This window comes from Taeniopygia guttata, chromosome 4 (assembly GCF_048771995.1).
Source record: "Taeniopygia guttata chromosome 4, bTaeGut7.mat, whole genome shotgun sequence".
Classification (NCBI taxonomy): Eukaryota; Metazoa; Chordata; class Aves; order Passeriformes; family Estrildidae; genus Taeniopygia; species Taeniopygia guttata.
The window spans coordinates 57114985-57134405 of record NC_133028.1 but is presented as its reverse complement, the minus strand read 5'-3'; the positions used below and the strand labels follow the sequence as shown (position 1 = coordinate 57134405).

The window sequence follows — 19421 nt, the reverse complement described above, 5'->3', positions numbered from 1 at the left end:
GAGCAATCAGGCAGCACCACACAGAAATGCACAAAACCCAGAAGACCCACAAGCACGAAATGATGTAACTGCTTGGCCTTCGACCACTGCAAAGATGGCTACCACAGTACACATAGAAACCTGAGAGAAACAGAGGTGTCTGAAAGAGTAAAATATATCTGTGCATCCGTGTGCAAAATGCTCCAAAAAATCTTCCTAAGCTTGCATGACTTCACAAAATTCTCATTACAATTAATTGCTTACTGCTGGAATCAGACTGCAGAATAGGAACGTATTTCCATGCAATGTATACACAATATGGAAAGACAGAAGGACAAAAGGAGAGCAGCAATATGAAACAGGGAATACTTAAAATTTCATTCACAGCAGGTTTGTACTAGGCACAGTAGTAGTTGTCCAGCATGGCAAGGTTCCAACAGAGATGCTGGTTGTCTTCTGCACCTACCAATAGCTCCCCATGCAAATAACTTTACACAACAAATATGACCTGGTGTTTTTCACCTTAAATTGTCAAAAGAGCTCTCAATATGGGTATTCAGAATATTTTTCTACCTACTAGACTCACACCATCTTTTTTGGAAGGGGATACAACCTTTGTATTTTGCTGAATTATTGCAATCAAGGTACACCACAGTGCCCCACACATCCCTACAGCTTTAGCTTAATTACTACCCCTGTTACTTACACATCCTGGAACTCCTCCAGAGATTTCTGTGGTGTGAAGACATTTAATAAACTTATAATCTGAAAAGCAAAGTAAGACAAAAGAATAAAGTGATATACAAAATCAGTTGAACCTGTTTTGAACTGTGTTAAAGAATAAACTGTTTTTTCACTGCTCTATTTGTATTAACACTTCTCACTTTATGAATCAGTAAAAAATCAGAAGCATTCAAAATAAAATACCACAGACCTTTCAGATTTCTTCTAGATGAACTTGAAATCATCTGAAACTGGTGACAAAACAAAGTGCTAAGAGTGAGACACTCCTCTCAGCTTTGAAGCTGCAGGTTCAAAGATCAACTTCAGCTCAATCTAGCATAGCAGTCTTTGTGCTACAGCCCAAATTTTCTTATTTATGAGGAATGATAATTTGAGGGGACAAATAACCAAGGATCATTTTATTAAACAGTAGTCCTTCCTTCTCTCTGACATGACCTCAATTCATTTGAGGGCACATACACGCACATGGTGGCTGACGCAAATCCCATTGTGGCAGGTACAAGTTTTCAGTAGAGGCGCTTTGAAACAGAGACACCCTGAGCAAAGACATCCTGCATATTTCAACTCATTTTCTCCTTTCTCTTGTTTGGTTAGCATTTTTGGGTTTTTTTTTTATTTTAAACAGGCTGGGCTGCTGGAAGACACTGGTAAGAAGAATGTGTGAAAAAGAACAGAGGAAACAACATTTCCCCTGTTTTCCCTCTCTGCAGGTAACAGATGTAGATGACACCAGCACTGCTGCCACGAAATCAACATCTGAATGTCACCCTTCCAACCTCCATTACCTCTTTAGGTTTTCTAACAGAAATTGTTCAACATTCTCTCTCTTTACTACACATATTCTCACTGAATCTTACCACTGCAAAGGTGCCTTTACAATCCTCTCCTTCCTTTGCACTTCTCTGTACAGACAGATTAAAGCTCTGAGCCAACCCATGTGTTGCTGTTAGCAGCGGTCATGCACCATGTTTAAAACTATGTATTTAAAATTAGTGACGCTCCTGCTGCCCCACTGCTCTTTCCAGTCCATTAAAAAACTTCTCACTCATCCCTGCATTTTCAAATCCTCATGCATTGGGCTGGCTGAGGGCAGCTTCCATCAAGTCAACAGGGAAAAGACAGGAACAGTCCTGATCAACACAGTGGGAATGTAAGGATAAATCACTGCCCAGAAGTGAGGCAGAGACACTGTAGTGTCAAATCCTGTAATTTGCCATTTTAGGGTCAGTCTTTTCTCTTTCCATGTGAACATGTGATTAAGAACAAGTGTTATAAGCTCACTTATGCCCTGCATAAGGAGAGTCATTGCAAGATCTGGAGGACAGGTAGACACTGCAAACTGAAAAATTCTCTCCTAATGAAAAAGAAGGGGCACACAGATATGAGAGCAGGAAATCTAGGGAGTCGAGGAAAATGAAATCCCTGGGACAGCCCTTTACAATTCAGCATGGCAATCCTACATATTTCACTACAAAAAAGCAGTTGATACAGTTGATACAGATCAGGCAGATAGTTCTAACAGATAATAATTAAAATTAACATTCAGCCCTGGAATAACACTCCTGGCACAGCATAGGAATATTTTCATTCATTATGGGTACTAAATGATATACAGTAGATGGTGCAATAAGCAGGAGAGTCTAGAACAATTCCAGTTTGGCACAGCCTTTAAAAAAGTATGTGGAATACCCTCAGTCTCTCCTGTGGGCATGTAGTACCAGACTGTGTGTAGCACTTGAGCATAATTCACTTCTAATTTCTTCCATTTAAAAGAGGAACCCAACAAAACAACTTCCTTTCTAACACAGCAATGCACATAACCATTTCTCCTGCTGAGCACTTACATTTTTATGATTCACACACTTCATGAGGACCAGCTCCCTGTAAGCTCTCTTGGCGTGAGTTTGGTTCTGAAATGGTCTGCTGAGCTTCTTAATGGCCACATTTCTGTCAAGGACGGCATCATATGCAGCACTGCAGTGATGACAAACACAGGGGTTATGCATCTTAGAGGGTACCCAGCACTTCTCATGGCAAATTCCTGAACCTCAGGTCTACCACTTCCTTTTTTTTTTCTTTTCCACTGAGAAAAATAGTGAGACAAAAGAAGAAGAGCATTTCTAATAAAAAAAAAAAATAAAATTAAGAGATCAATAGGAAACATGTAGCACCATATCAGCAGAAGACATCATACACCACTACTTCTGAACTCCATAAGTTAATACTTATTTTCAAAGGGTGGGGGAAAAAAGTCAATGAACTTGAGATTAAAAATACAATAAAAACTGGATGAGAATGAAGTTGTTTCATAAAGCAGCTTTCTGTGCATGGCTCCAGCAGAAAAGGTTTTTGCTTTTTGTGTCGGTGTTAAGAGCACTTTAAAAATGTGGCTCAACAACTGAGCCACGGTTGCCCACTTACCCAAAATGAATTTTGTATTTTCCTCATGATATTTGTAATGGAATCAAATTATTTAGTCATTCTTTGAGACCATATAATCAAATTCCAATAACATACCTAGAAACAGAACTATTTCACAAGGTTTTTTACCAATTCCTGGTAAAAAAAAAATTGTTACATATGCACAGTTACAACTTTTGAAAATGAAGAAATACATTGTTTGCAAAGTGAACTTTTAAAGCTGGGGTCCTAAAATGCTCCTTAAACCTTTATATGTTTTTCACAACCTTCTGCTATTTTTATAAACGTTCCTTCTTATATATTTGAAACACTTATTTTGGTGGTTCAAATCTGACTGCAAAAATTCTGTCTTCCAAATACCACAAAGCACACTAAGTTCTAGAAGCATTCCCAAATGGACAGCATCCTCAGACCCTCTTCCTGATTTTTCCTTTTACCAAGAAAGAGGAAAGGCGTGACATGCGTTTTCTGCTAGTCCATGAAAAGCAGCAGTGTATTTCCCAGGAGAAAAATCAACCAAACCACCCATTGTTCTAAAAACTGCTTTCCTAAGCATGAAGTAAATATTCAGAATCCTGCAAAATTTTTTCTCATTAACCCTTGCTTACTGCAGACACTCAGTGACAGAGGCAATTTGAGCAGAAAGCATGCAAGCTTCAGAAGCTTAGTCACAAAGCCAACAGAAATGCACAGCTGTTCAAACTGTTGGTAATGTTTGTCTGGGAAACCACACAAAAAGAGAAGAATCAGAAATACTGAATTTTCACTACGTGTGCATAAATAACACACCAAATGCATCCCATAAATAAGAACAATTGTTTCCTAAAGGTGATGAGAGGTTTTGCAAAGATTTCTTTTAGGACTTATTTAGGAAGTCTCTTGAGAGTGGTCTAGGGTAGTGAGCATTCCACAGCCACATCTGGAGTTCTGGGTTGTACTCCAGCTCGCCAGTATGAGAAAGATAAAGACTAAAGCACTTCCACTGATGAGCCATGAAGATTATTAGGGACTGGAAGATCTGTCATACAGGGAGAAGCTGAGTGAGCTGGGGTTTTTTAGCCTGGAGAAAGATAGGGACCTTACAATTTTTCTTACTGTGAGGAGTAAAGAAGATGAAGCCAGACTCTTCCAGTGGTCCTGAGCAATCTGCTCTAGTTGACTGCTTTGAACAGGTGGGTTGGACCAGGTGTACTCCAACATCATCCATTCTGTCAGTTGGTAATTATTCTTTATTCTCCTATTCATTAATAAGACATATAACTTCCATGACCCAGCTAATACCCTGCTGGTTACATGCATAAACAAAGATACGGCACTCACCAGTTACACCATACAAGCAGCAGCTTAGGTGAAAAGGCTATCAGAGAGCAAGCCTGACTTGATTTCTCTCTAGCCACAGAATTTCACCCAGCTAAACCTTGTGTTAGGAGGAACATGACATGTGATTTACAGCCTAACAGTATGTAGCAGAAAGCAAACCTCCTGCAGCAGCTGTCAGAGTCACGTCTCTCATTCTGATGTAGTACAGACACAACAGGGCATCATAAAGGCCACAACTAAAATACCCCTTAGTTCCATTACAAAAGCATTGAACAAATAAAATGCAAAGCCCAAGGATTTAAATAAACAGGATCTTTCAACAGTTAAATATTTTGTCCCTGTTGTTCATGGACATATACTGCAAATATACTTCAGCAAATATCCCAGCTAATCCATCTTACTTGATCGCCCAACTTCTTTTAGGATGAAAAGTCTATGTAACACTCATCTGAGCTGTGTAAGAGTAGTGTGAATAATTTTGATAATATTTTTTCATATTTTAATCTCATCAGATACATCATAAAAATACTGACTAGGAGTTAGAAAACAACAAAAGTTTGTCTGAGCAAACATTTTCCTCGGCTTCGGGTCTCTGTCTGCTTTTCTGAATTTTCTCTCTCTGTCAAAGCAATAGACAAAAGCATTGATCTAAAATCAGAAAACCAAAGGCTTCTTAAACATTTGGCTTTTATGGTCAATTCCTGTTATCTGCGTACCATGGAAGAACTAAAGTAATCCTTTGTAGAGGAATATTTACTTTGAGACACAAAGATCTTGACTGCAATTCTATCGTGGTCTTCTATCAAATGGAAGGTGTCCAACTACTCGAAGAAGCCAATACATAAATTCATTGCACTGGGTAAATCTGCAGCCCTGATGGTTTTTTATTGTGTTCATCAGAAAAAACTTCTGTTTACAGCCAGCCAACTCTGCACTTCACTACGATGAAACTTCAGACAGGTTGTAGGTCCTCTCTCTGCTGTTTGCTGCACAAAATCCTTACCTTGGAACACCAAGGTTGGGATTGATCATAAGCCTTCTTAAGACAAACTTCAATCACTGGCAGAAGAGTGGCTGTATAAACATGTGGCTCCAGGGATCAGGAATAAGAGAGAGAGTAATGAGTGTCTGTGAACTGTGGTGAAAAGGCTGAGTATGAAAGCCACTCTAAATCTCAAATAAGAGACTGGACTTGCATCTAAAAGAGTTTCTCTGGAAACTCTATCAAAACATCTCTTGCTCAACTGTGAATTTATTTTTTAATTTCTACAGTTTCTTGATTTTATAGCAAAGACTCTAAATTACCTCTGGTCATGTTATAAAATGATTGCTTTACTGCAACATGAGCTCAGAAAAATCTTCGAAGTTTACTACCATGTCTCTGGCAGCGGTAAAGACAGAAAAGGCAGTAAATAAACTCTCTCCTTGTAAATCCTCTTTACAGTTAGTTTGACACGGTAAATGTCAGTGCTAAAAATGCCTTTTAAAACTGTAAATAATTTGAAACAAACCTATTTAGCACAGATAAAAAAAATTAGTGAATATAAATTCATGATTACCAAGACATATATGTAATCACAGGTATTTAACAAGGCTTTTTGCTGACTTTGGCAAGAAAAATAATGAAACTCTTCCTAGTCAGATTTACACAAATCCAGGCCATCCTTTGCCATGATATTCTGTGTGAGTTCAGACTATAACAATCAATGAGCAATGATCTGCTGTCATGTACTTGGAGGACCAGGCATTCATTTTTATACCTATTTTGAAAAGAAATGGAAAGCATTCTAGTTTCATGTCCAAGTTTCTATTTCAATAGACACTTACCAAATAAATACTTAAAATTATTCCTCCCATCTTTTCATCAACAGGTAAGCTTAATATTTATCAAGTCCATTATAGTCTACCCCAGAACAGACTGTTAAACCCACAGAAAATGTGCATTTTTTAAAGTCAACTCTTAGAGATGGGTTCTTAGGATAATAAAGGACAACCTGAAAATCACATTTAACAAGAATGCTAATGATGTCTCATCCTCAACCACTGATCACCACCAATATATGGAGTGGAACACCTTCTATAGAAATGCTCAGATACACATCTAAATGTATATGCAAAGATAGATAAAAAAGAAAAGCATAGATGGATGCATATATGAATCCTTTCCACAGAAATTTCTCTGTGGCAATTTCAAAGGCCTTGGTTTCAGATAACTATCACTATTGCAGTTTCTGAAGAAGTCATTTATAGAAATGACAAGAACCAAATCTTTTTCCTATGTCAAGCAGAATTTCTGTAGATGTGGTTTATGAAGCTTAACCATAAAATGTTTCAAGTGCTTTACCTTCTCTCTACTTGCAGTCCCCTTTCAGCCAAGTACTCAAACAAAAAGAGTGAAAATGTTATTTTTCTTTAATCAAACTTTTCTAAGTATGCTCTAGTAGGGGTTTTTTGGTGGGTTTAGTTTATTTGCTCCTTACATTTCCCTCACATATAACTCCAAATTTTAGAATGAATTTAGACTTTCTCATTCTTAACTTGCATTTTCTCCTCTTGACATATAACTTCCAAGTCTCTAAACGCAGACATTCACACAAACAGTGCATATTCTGTTCTTCAATAATTACTTTTAAACAGAAAAAACTTATTAGAGTAAAAACTCTCCAGAAAGTATATTTAAATATAGTGAATGTTTTCCATTAAGCTAGTGGAAAAAGAAAAGAATTCATTCAATACATGCACCGGGTGCAGAAAGTTTTCCCCAAGCAGTACAAGTCAAAGACTGCTATAACAAAAAGCCTTTAAATGTCCTTATTAAGTTTGGAAGCAATCCTTTGTGCTAAAAAAAAAAAAAAAAAATCCAGTATGACCGTACTGAAGAGTTGTAGACCTCTTGTCAGGAATGGCTACTATACTCTCTGGATCAGCTCTACTCCCTCTGAAAATGCAGAGAAATTGAGACAGTATTCAGAGCTGATGCTAAAGAAGACCAATACAGCTTCATAATGGATGACTGCTGCACTTTTCTTCTTGACAATTATGGTTCCAGCCTAGTTTTTTGTGTATTTCCATCAGCTCACAGCTTCTTGCAAGCTAGTGGAAACAGCCAGATTAGAAAATATAACCAAGCTGCCTCCCCAGCTGCTACACAAGTCATCATTTTTTTACTATCACCAGATTCCAGTTTCACAGAATAAATAAATCAGTTGCCAAGGTTTTCCATGAGGTTCCTCACCACTGCAGAGATTATTGATTGCGCTCAAAACATTCCTTCCTGCTTTGCACAGAAACATGTGATTTATTACCCTGTGTTGGAATGAGGTAACATGAGAGAGGACTGAAGTGCCTGAATTGCTTGGGGTTATCATCCCAGTCCTTGAATGAAAATTCAGCATTGCTGTCAAGATTAATAGTGAATTCTGTAGTGCTTAAACTTCAAAGACGTGCCACAAAAGCTGGAAAATTTTAAGAAAAAAAGGTCAAATATGTGGCTCTATTTTTACATTATTTTACATTTCAGTGTTTTATCAGGAAAGACAGCTGGTCTCACTCATCCCCTCCCTCGCCCTGCTGCCCATGCTGCTGTGGATGCAGCTCAGGATGTGTTTGCTTTCTGGGCTGGGTCATGTTCACCCTCTCATCCACCAGCACCTCCATGTCGTTCTGGGCAGGGCTGCTCTGGATCTGTTCATCCCCAGCCTGTGCTGATCCCTGGGTTGCCCCAGCCCAGGTGTAGTATCTTGTACTTGGTCTTAAAGGTTAAAGGTCATAAGACTGCAAATTTGCTGAGATGCACTTGATCTCTTTGTCTGTGATTAATTAAGGTATTAAACAACCCTGGTCCCATTATGGAACTCTGAGGGGCACCACTTCTCACTGATGTCCATCAGGACTCTGAGCTGTTGACCACGACCCTCTGGATGCATGTGTCCTCCCCTCAAATCCAGCCCTTGCCATTTTAGAGAGAGGAATGCAACGGGGGACTATGTCAAAGGCTTTACAGAAGTCCACATAAATTACATGTGAAACACTTCCTTTGCCCACTGATGGAGTCACTCCATCACAGAAAGCCACAGGGTTGATCAGGCAGGACTTGCCCTTGGTGAAGTCCTGCTGGCTGTCCTGAATAAGCTCCATGTCTTCCATGTGCCTTAGCACAGCTTCCAGGAGGATCTATTCCATGATATTCCCAGGCCCAGGGCTGAGGCTGACAGGCTGGTAGTTCCCAGGGTCCTGCTTTCTGCCCTGTTTGAAGGTGGGTACAAAGTTTCCCTTTTTCCTGTCACCTGGGATTTCAACTGACTGCCATGGATTTTCAAATATCATGGAGGGTGTCTTGGCATCTACATCAGCCAATTCCCTCAGCACTCCGGCTTGACTCATGGACATTCAGGTTCCTCAGCAGTCATAAACCTGATCTTTATTTACAGTGGGAGTGACTTTGCACCCCCAGTCCCTATCCTGCTGTCTCTCCACTGCAGAGGTGTGGGAAGAGAGGTTGCCCCTGAGGACTGAGGGAAAAAGTTGAGTTACCTCAGTGCTCTCTCTGGTAAGGGTGTCTATTACCTGGCTGAAGAGCCTACATGCTTACATCCAAACACAAAGTCCAAGCCCACAATTCATCCAGTCCCTTTACTGCCACTCATAAAGGATTAAACAGTGTCACTGCCGAAACCATAACAGTCCAATTTTGAATCTGTATTGCTCATTCTTTTTCAACTACTACAGTCATTCCCTAAAATGTCAAAGTCAAGCAGCCCTTTGCAGCAAAGATAAAACTGGAAGCAGAATTCATTCATAATTCTAAGGACGGCTAGATCTGAAAAATTCTCTATGACATCTATCTTGCAATTTAGTCATGCTGAGAGAGCTCTTATCTGCCAAAATTTCAGATGGGAGGGTCTGAAGAAAGGTGTTTGAGCCATCATATATAAGGCAATGTAAAAGAAGCTGCAGGGATAAAAAAGGATGGAACATTTGTTTTTAATAAACATATTTACAATAAAAGTTATTTATCTTTCTAATTATGTGAGCTGGTGATGCCCTTAAATAATTTTGCAACCCACCAGTTATCAGTTGTGTTTATTGAGGCAGATAAAACTCTTCCCATAGTCGTTTTCTCTCACAAAGACAGTGGGGATACAGGGATACAGTGGGAAAGGCAATGTGGAAACAGCTATAAAGTTCACACATTGCCTGGCACACCACTCAATGGGCTTTGGCCCAGTTTGGCAGGAGATTCAAATATTCATGAGGATGCTGAGTATGGAGCATGTTTACACATTTCTCATCTGCATGTGCTCTGCTAATTCTGTGTACTTGGCTCAGAAAGCCGCTCAGCTGTTTAATACTCCTCTGAACAAAACTGTAAAATCAGTACTTTCTGGTCCTGAATGTCTCTTGTCACTAACTCACTACACAGTCTGCTAGCTGCCAGGAGTTTTTTTCAGCTGCCAGCCTAGGAAATTCAACCTGGGCAACAAAAGGAGCCAAGGCTCTAGACCAATACACTTTCTTTTACATGTGAAGCATGTAAGAGATGACAACCTCATGGTTTCTAGAGTATCCTACACTACTCATTCTTAGCATGCTCAAGGATTTACCAAAGCCAGAGAAAAGCAAAAAACTGAAAAATGGACCAAAGCTGGGGGTGCCTATCAATATTCAGTGGCAGGAAACGCATGGGCAAAAGAAGCTTAAGCATTATTTCCAGGTAAATCATATTAAGTAGATGTTTGCCCCACATCTGAAAAATGGGTATAAGACACTGAATTCGGCAAAGTGATTTGACATCTACTGCTCTGAACTCAGCAGGGAATGTAAACTTTGGACAGTTTTAAAGTTTGTTAAGCATCACAGCCAGAAAAAGTCCAGTTTCCTTGTTTAACAGCAATTTAAAAGACATGGGAAATAGTGGCACTGAGGCAGAGTCTGTGCACCTGGCAGAAGCTGAGTACCTACCACATTCAAACGGTCAGTCACGTGATAAACCTGCTATTTTTTTTACTTACAAGCTGGAAGAGAAACCAGCTACTATCTTACTATTATCCTCTCACAACCATAATTTAAAAGACTTGCTTGCTTGCCTGACAAACAGAACAAAAGCTATCACTTGGGTGAAAAATAAATGCTATTTAGTTTTTCTTGCTGCCTTTCTCAAATTATTAAAAACCAAAATTCAAGAGTGGAATAGAAGTGCACTGCTATGAATCCTTCACCTACAACATGATAATCATGGGAGAAAAAAGGTAAGAAGTTTAACCCTAAAAGGCTACTCAAATTCTAGTTTCCCCCAAACTAACCCTGCAATCTCTACAAGGCTGTTCTAAGCAGACAAAACCAGCATATTTTACCTGCTGCATAACAAGCCAAAGTGTCTTTTTCTAATGGAAACAAAATGAATAATATTAGGTGTTGCATAGAAGTAAAACCTCACAAAAAGAAGGCCATGTAAAATCATGGCTCAAGCCTGCTACTTTGGATAACTAGAAAAGGACAATGGGAAAGACACTCAGCTGAATTAGGAGCAGAAAAACAAGTTCTATAACCCTAGCATGTCCACATCATGGTGTGTGGTGGTTGGCTGAATTATGTCTGTTAAGATTTAAAGCTATGTAACCGAGAAAGGCCTGACTGCTTAAAAATGCCTGTTTTTTTGCAATAAAGCAGCTCTCCTTTGCACCTGCCTGGGGAATCTGCGTCACTCTGGACCCTCACCCCACAATTAGGTTTTTGAGTTGCCATGTTACACCAGAAATTTCAAGACTTAGATGTGTAGACAGGATTTTAAAACACTGTATTTGAAGCCAGAAAAGAAAAAAAGATAAAAAACCAACCTCCCAAAAAATTCCATATAAATAACACCCACAAACAAACAAACACCTCAATGTCCTATTGTTGACTTGCAAAGGGATTCCTGTATTTGCGTCTTCTTACTTTCTGCTTCCCTTTCTAACTACCTGTCTCTATTGCAAACTCCTGCCCATTCTGCTGAGTTTTCCCACTTGTGTCATGCCAGACATGCCTTGCATTGTTCACAAATTTTTGCAGGTCTCACACAGAATATCTTGTTTCATACTGTCTTTTTATCTTCCACAACTTCTTTTTAATTTTTTTTGGGCTGTCACTGGCTCTTATGATTGTCTAAGGACAGGTCCTGGGACCAAGCACAATATATTGTTTTCAGTAAAGCACTGTGAACATCTGTAGACTACCTTAATCTTAGAGAATAAATAATAGTAATACATGCTAACAAAGAAAATTTGAGCTGCAAACCTGAACTGCATTTCTTTCAAGACTAGCTCTAGCTTTTCCATTTCTGGTTCCAATGTTTCTTCGTTTTGCTGCCTGCCTTTTTATTTAGGTGCTCTGTCTAATTGCCCTACCTCCCTGATTCCATGTGGCCACAGCAATTCTCCTAACACAGGAGAAACCCCTTGGTCCTAGGAAGAATCAGAAGTGTTTTGTGCAATTGGTCTCATGTGAAACACATGGTGATCAGTGATGATGATGCAACAGTGTTCATGTCAGTGAGTTAAAGATTTCAGGTGAAGGATGTGAAAGGAAAAGCTTGAAGTCTGTTAAGGAGCAGCTACAATGCACTGACAGTAGTTAATTACAATCCTGGTCTTCCAGGAGAAGCAAAGAGAGCCTTGAAAAAATCTGTCCAGTAAGTTGCATCATAGTAGTGACCCAGCACAAATGTGAGAAAAGAGAAATCTGTCAGCAACCAAAAGGAAGCTTTTGACAGTGGAGGAACAGACAGGTACCTGACATCTGTAAAAAGGGTTTGAAAACATCACTGTCTGATAGCAAAAAGTGTAAATTAAATTGAATTTCTAACCAACCAACCAACACAGAAAGAGCTTATGTTTCACAATCGTCAGTTACTTCTGTGCAGGCACAGAATTTACCAACAGCTACAGACACAGACATATTTTTTAATGGCTCCAAGGGGACCACAGGGACAGCCACAGCTATGAACAAACCTGCTCTATACCTAAGAGTTGTACCAATCCAGCTGAAAACCCTGGCTGCCAGTGCTCCCAAATGAGCCTGACCCTGCCTTTACAGTACTGAATTTGTGACCAGGTAAAGGGAGCATTGCTGCCAGGGTTCACAAAAACAGATTGCACAGAGATGGTTCCCTCACCAACTTATTTACCTTTTCCCTCCATAAACTTGCAGTGTATAAATATGGAATAGATTTTGCCTGCTTAACTGTAGTCATGGAAACCACACGAGTTCTTTAAGGAGAAAGGAGTCAAAAAAGGACATAGAAATATAGGCGGTGTATTTTAGAGACAGCGGGCATGATTTCTTTGCTAGAAAAGAATACTGTGCACATTTTATTGCATTCCATTTGTGATTACCATTGAATTTTATATCTTTGATTTCTCTCTACAAGCAAAGGGAAATGAAACAAAAGAAGACAAACATGAATATGTGGTGACTTCCTGCCTACTAAGAATCTCTGCATTATGATAGAAAAAGGACATTAACAAAAAATAAAAGAAAAATTGAGAAATATTTTTTGATATATCCTTTCTTTTTTTGCTTCTTTCTCACTTATTAATAGTTGTAGTAGGTAGAAGAAGCCTCAAGAATCAAAGCAGTGACTTAAACATAATACATCTGTCCTATTTTTCAGATGTTATGTATAGTTTGTCACATGGCAACATTTCTCTGTGATCCTAACAGCAGTTCCTTCCCATATCCAAGCTCAGTTCTTTGCTGCAAGAGCACTCCAAGACATGGCCTCTTCCTCTCACTCCATATGCAAGCAAACTGTCTCTGGATATGTGTCAATATAAAAACTCTAATTAATCAGCTTAAGAAACTCAAATCTGACCAACTTAAATAAACATCTCCACTCAGTATTCTGGAGGTCAAATACAGAGAGATACGCAGCCTTTGCTGTACCCTTTGGGAAACTCTCAGCACCTTAAAATTCACATGTTGGTGATCCAGATTCCAAATACAACTGGGAAATTTGCTGTCTCTCTTAAGAACAAAGGCATAGATACATCAGAACCACAAAGCAGAATGTGCTGTTTCACATGTACACCAGATCAATGGGAAACCAAATCCACACAGTTTTTGGTGTTTCAGAGCAACGACATGCTGGAAAATCCAAAGAATACCACAGTGCAACAGCAAACTGGGAGCTGGGGAAAAATCCTGCCATGTACAAACGAATGAGAGAGGTTTGAAGCTTGCTGTGAGTTTCACATCTGGTATTGTAACAAGAACTTCCCAAAATGTAAAAAAAAATTTAAAAATTAAAAAAAAATCTGGAAATAATTTAAACTACTTATTCCTAGAAGAAAAAAAAATTTAAATCACCATGTGTTGCCATTGTATAGGATTATATTAGCACTGGGAAATATGGCAGAATTTGTTCATAGTGGCATGCTTATTTCACTATCAACAGCTCCCAGTGCAAAGTGACAGCTATTTCCTACCTTCCTCTCACAAAACACACTTGTAAAACTCTCAAAAAGTTGTTTTCAAAAACCTCCTCAGGAGCAGGACATCAAAGCACATCAGCAAAGCACACAACAATGTGAGGAAGAGAACACTAACTGAACTAATGGACACAATTTGAAAAATCTACAACAGAATGGGATCAACCTGCAGAGCCAGCCAACAAATTGTTAAGCACAAAAAGCCTGCAAGACTGAACTATGTAACTGGAATGAAAGTAGCCAAACTCACGACATATGCTCAGCTCTGCTTCACACAGGACTCTGCAGCTGACAAAATTAATGCTGCCACTCTCTTCAAGACCACAGAAATTCTAGGCATATCCAAATACATTGTTCACCTCATTTTGTCTCTGAATGACATGAATTCGTTGGTCTCCTCTTCTGAGGAAAATTAATGATTGTTCCCACAAAGAGAACACCTCTCAACTTCAATGGAACTATACCAATTTATACATGCACAAATGTTGATCTCTGTCAGGGAATACAGTATTTCAATTCAGTGACACAAAGAAATCAAAACAGTATTGCTGGGATAGCAGGACCACGATGGAGAAAAATATTTGTGTCTCAAGTACTTGAATACACCAGAGTCCAGCTAAACAATACAAATAAAATTGTGTACAAATAAAATTGTGTATTAGACACTGATATGACCACTATTCTCTGTTTTTCCCACTGCACTACAGCAAAATTTGGAGTTTGGAATTGATTATGTTCAGAAGCACCTACTGCTCTTTTCTATGGCTTTTACCATTATTCCCATTGCAATATCCCTTGAGAACCTTATAGCCAGCCCAGGAGTCAGTGGTGCTACACAAAATCAGAACTGAAGAATAATCATTGTACAAAAGAACTCAAGTGTTTCTGCACCTTGTAGTGGACAATACCTGTCACATTTCTCCTCCAGCCTTTGAACACTCTGGGAAATGGTTAAGTCACCATCCCTGCAGATATTGAAAAAGATGTGGAGATGTGGTACCTGGGGACATGGTTTAGTGATGGACAGTGCTGGGGGAATGGTTGGGCTCAGTGATTTTCAGGGTATTTTCCAACCTAAATGATTCTGTGGTGCTGTGATTACTTTAGGGAAAGAACCAGCAGATTTATAAACTACAACAAGCACCACCATCACCACAGGCTGATCTGAAAGAACTCTGCACTCCATAAGATTCAACCACCAAATTACAAGTAAATCAGCAAAGAAGAAACTATGGTACTATTAGGCAACACAGCAAGCTATTTATTGTCTTGCTGGCTCTACCTATTAAAGGGATGTCGTGGTTTGACACGGAAAAAGAATTTTCTCAGAAGGAAGAGGTCAATTTGGATATTGACCAATTGAAGGTGGACACGCCTCTGAGAACACAGAGGGGTTAAAAGCAGAATTCCCAGGAGAACTCGCTCTTTTTGGTTCCGGTCAGCATGCAGTGCAGGACTCTCCCCTGCCCGGCCCATGGCTGGGTGGGGGAGGGGAAGGCCCATGGCCTGACTGAGGTAGGCCGAAGGGTGGAGGGGACTGGAACCCCTCTGCAGATGGAAGGGTGGAGAAAATCTGGGATGTCTCCGTTCCTTCCCCACCCCCCGCCCCGAGTCTCTCTCTCTCTCTCTCTCCCTCTCTCTCTCTCTCCTTGTCAGCAGTTCACCATGGGAAGGAGAAGAGCAGGAGGGCCGCAAGGTGCCCAGCCGGGCTGTGGGAGCTGGAGCCTGGGCAGCGAGCCATCCTTGGGAGTCGGGACTTTTAACCCTTCCTTGAGAAATGAAAGCTTTGTGACATTTTTCTCCTCCTCGGTTTGAAAGAGAGGAAGAGAGACAGCTTGGACCCTGGGATGTTAGAGGGAGAAATTCTAGGTGGGAGGAGATGATGGAGTGACTTTTGGCTGGACTTTTTCTTGGTAGTCACAGACTGAGCCGATCTTCTCCTCCAAGAGAGACTGTATTTTAGGAGGATGCCAGTGAGCCAAAGAGACCATGCTTCAGCTAGGAAAAGACAGAAGTGGAGCGAACAGAGAAAAGTTCGGGAGGTTTGTGGTGGTGCCCCCTGTCTTCAGAGAAGAAGAAACGAAGATCTCTGTTCTTAGATCCTTGGCCCCAGGGGAAAATGGGGGGGAACTGTGGTCCCAAAAATGAAAAACTGAACTGTTGTTTTTTCCCCTCTTGGCAGGGCATCCTTGAAAGGAAAAAATCCTAAAAGCAGTCTGTCCATCCATGCATTGGTGGTGAGAGCACTGTGCATGGAAACGACAGGGTCACCATTGGCAAACTTTTTTCTCCAGGTGGTGCCATGTGTGACATGGAAGCACAGGGTGTGGCAGCTGTGTTTCTTGTGGGGGGTCTGTGGCACAGTCCATTCTCAATGGACTGAGAATCAATTGTCTGGAGGGTGGAAACCTGATTGGGGTCCAGGTTGTGTCTCACTGTGGTTTGTTGGAGTTGGGTGGTGGGAGGAGGAATGCTTTGGAAGGTTTTCATTTTGATTTTTGTGTGTGTTTTTTTTTTCTTTCTTTTTCCATTTATAGTAGTATAGTAGTAGTAGCTTAATAAAGTTTTTTTTCTTGTTATTAAGCTTGGGCCTGCTTTGCTCTGTTCTCGATTGCATTTCACAGCATTCAATTGATAGGTTGCCTTTTCATGGGGGCGCTGGCATTGTGCCAGTGTCAAACCATGACAAGGGAACACTAAAAGATTATCTACTTTAGGTTCAGGTTCAAAAGTATTATCAAACCACTAATTCAAAGAAAGATATCTGCAGCACATTTCCCAGTTTACTACTTCAGGAATATATTTACAGTCTCCTTTATATCAGCAGATGAGGTGCCTTTCTAAATTTATAATGCATTCACTGAAAAGCTCTCATGAAAGCATAAGTCCTTCTCCCATATCCTCCACCCAAACATTACTCACACAGAAACTTCCTGCATCAACGAGACAGAATAAAGCCCTTCCGAGCCAACTTCCCCAGTCCAGCTGACATATCATTAGACCACATCTCAACATCATGCAGCATGAAAGCTTGTGCTCACTTTTAAGAAAAGACTAGGATAAAGGATTTCAGCTGAAAGGCATCATCAGACCCATTTATTTGATGTTCACCCAGACACTTTTTGTTTTCAAATCTATAACTTTCTCCTGATAAAACACACAGGTATAGCCACCATATGGTCATAAACCAGGCCAAATGTCTTCTATAAGATACTGCTAAGATTTTAATACTCGTGTCCTCAAGCCTGTAAGTGATGTCTTCCCTATCTACCTGGGAAACCTGGACATCACCCTTGCTTCTATCATAAATTAAAAAACTGTCAGAGGCCCTCCAACTTGATTTTGAAATATTTCTGTACAACACCATTTTTCTAGACATCACAGACAGTATCAAAAATATCACAGGGAACACAAAAATGATAGCTTGCAAACCACAGCAGAAAACCTACAGATCAATTACCTTGCTTCCAGGCAAAAAGCATTCATCTAAAACATAAAGAAACACCCACTCCAACATCAGCATATTTCTGTTGATTTTATGGAACATGAGAATTCCTCTGCATCCACCATCATCCACCATGCACAAACCCAAGCTGAAACTGACCTTTTTTCTCAGCCTTGCAAAATGAGGTAGGTGTCAACTCCCTTCTAACATTGCAGAGGGGTATCAGCTACTTCTCTCAGCAGTTTAATGGCACATATCTAATTAAACTCAGAAAAATGTCTTCTGTTTCTAAGCCAGACTAAAAGATTAACTAGTGTGGTTACAGGTCTGTGCAGTTTTTACAACTACAGTTTGGTCTAATAAACTCCAAGGTGTGTTTCAGCAATGCCCCATCATCATCATGCCTGTAATAACAACATGATAATGATATACAAACTCACCCTTTATAGGCTTTCTCACAGATGTCAGTGTGATGTACAGTGAGCAAACAGCCTCACTTTCATAAAGAGCAGTGTTTGCAGGGTGAAGAGGAGCTTCCCTGCTCAAGAGATTGCAAGCAGCTTTTTATCTTTCCTTCTTTTGGCTGCTAAAATTATTTTGTGAACATAGTTAACAAAAAACCCATTGAAAGAGACCAATGATTAATTTCCAAAGACCCTGTTATGTACTATGTCTGTAGAAATACCATTTCCTTACTGGGTTTATAATTATTTCACATGGGCACAATTATAACAATCATACCATATGGCTTCGTCTTTCTCACATGATTCACTAAATTATCATCTCCTGAAGATTTAATATCTTTAATGCTTCCATATCAAGAAAATATTTTTTTTGGTGTAATTTTCAGCACAATCCAGTGAAATCAAGTCCCTACTTTTTTTATAACCAAATTTCTTCCTTCCTATGCCTGCTTCTGTTCTGTGACATAAATTGTTTTCCACTGACATTTTCCTGCTTATCTTGAAACCTGTTCATAGAATTGTACGGGAAAGCAAAACTACAACACCTTCCAGACCCTGAAAAACATCAGGCCTCTCCCTCTAAAAGGAGTTAGCATTCAGCAGCCATGCTCCATCCATCACTCCATAAAACCAAGTGCCACTATGCACCAAAGCTGTCTCCAGTAGCTGGGCAGCAGTTATTCCAGCTACTAAGAGGTAGTGTCCTTGCCTACAGTTATCCTGAAGGAAAATCCAGAAACTGTCCATAGTGTGAGAAGACTGAGCATAAACCGCTCTGTGCCATCCTACCTGTGCCTGCCCTTGGCAGAGGGAACAATCAGAAATTACCCATTTGGCTTCTACACTTCTCCTACTTCTGGCAGCAAGGGGCAGAATTGCATCCCAGATCTGTGATGCTCCTTGAACAAGCCATGGAGTATAAACAGAGCCACTGCATCTGAAAGAAACTATGACCTAGGTTTTCCCCACTATTTTCATAGAGGCACTCCTCATGGCTATTCTTTGCAAAGGAACAAGACAAAGAGGGCAAATTACCTCCACCAGAGCAAGCTGTGCTGAATAAATAGGCAGGTTTTAATTATTTTTTTTACCTTAATCATCTTTTTCTAGATGTAACTCTATTTCCACCAAAATACTTCTAAATAGAGTAAGTTTCTACAGTAGAAACTTACTCTAATAAAGTTTACTGTGTAAGCTTATTATTACTATTAGGTAAGGAGAAACTTACACAACCAGAGAAGCTTCTCATCACGTATTGTTTTCTCTTATCTAAACTACAAATATTTATGTCCTAATTGTTTTTTCATTGATTAATCACTTCACCATTGATTCTTCATGCTTTGCTGATGGATGGTTTATTGTATTTCTGGTAAATTATGCCTTATGACAGGAGTTTACCATGCAACACAAACTAAGAAAAAAAAGTTCATGACCTTCCCCATCTATTATGTAATAACTCTGTATCTGCATCATCAAAAAGGCCTTTTATGACCACTCTATGTTACTCACCATTTCAGAGAATTTGTGTTAACTTTCACTTGAACTTGCTTGTTTTATGATTTGATTTTCTTGCCTAAGAAA

The 19421-nt window shown here is 39.7% G+C and overlaps 1 protein-coding gene across 20 annotated transcripts in view; it reads right to left on the bottom strand.

Annotated features, from left to right (window-relative positions):
* MAPK10 (mitogen-activated protein kinase 10) overlaps positions 1–19421 on the bottom strand; it is a 146489-nt gene that overhangs the window by 52313 nt on the left and 74755 nt on the right. For all 20 annotated transcript variants that reach the window (XM_072928670.1, XM_002189264.6, XM_030271829.4 and 17 more), the window contains 2 exons: positions 2568–2697; positions 686–744 (listed from right to left, as the gene is read on the bottom strand). In XM_072928670.1, the coding sequence (XP_072784771.1) occupies positions 686–744; positions 2568–2697 (189 nt within the window). The remainder of the gene's footprint in view (positions 1–685; positions 745–2567; positions 2698–19421) is intronic.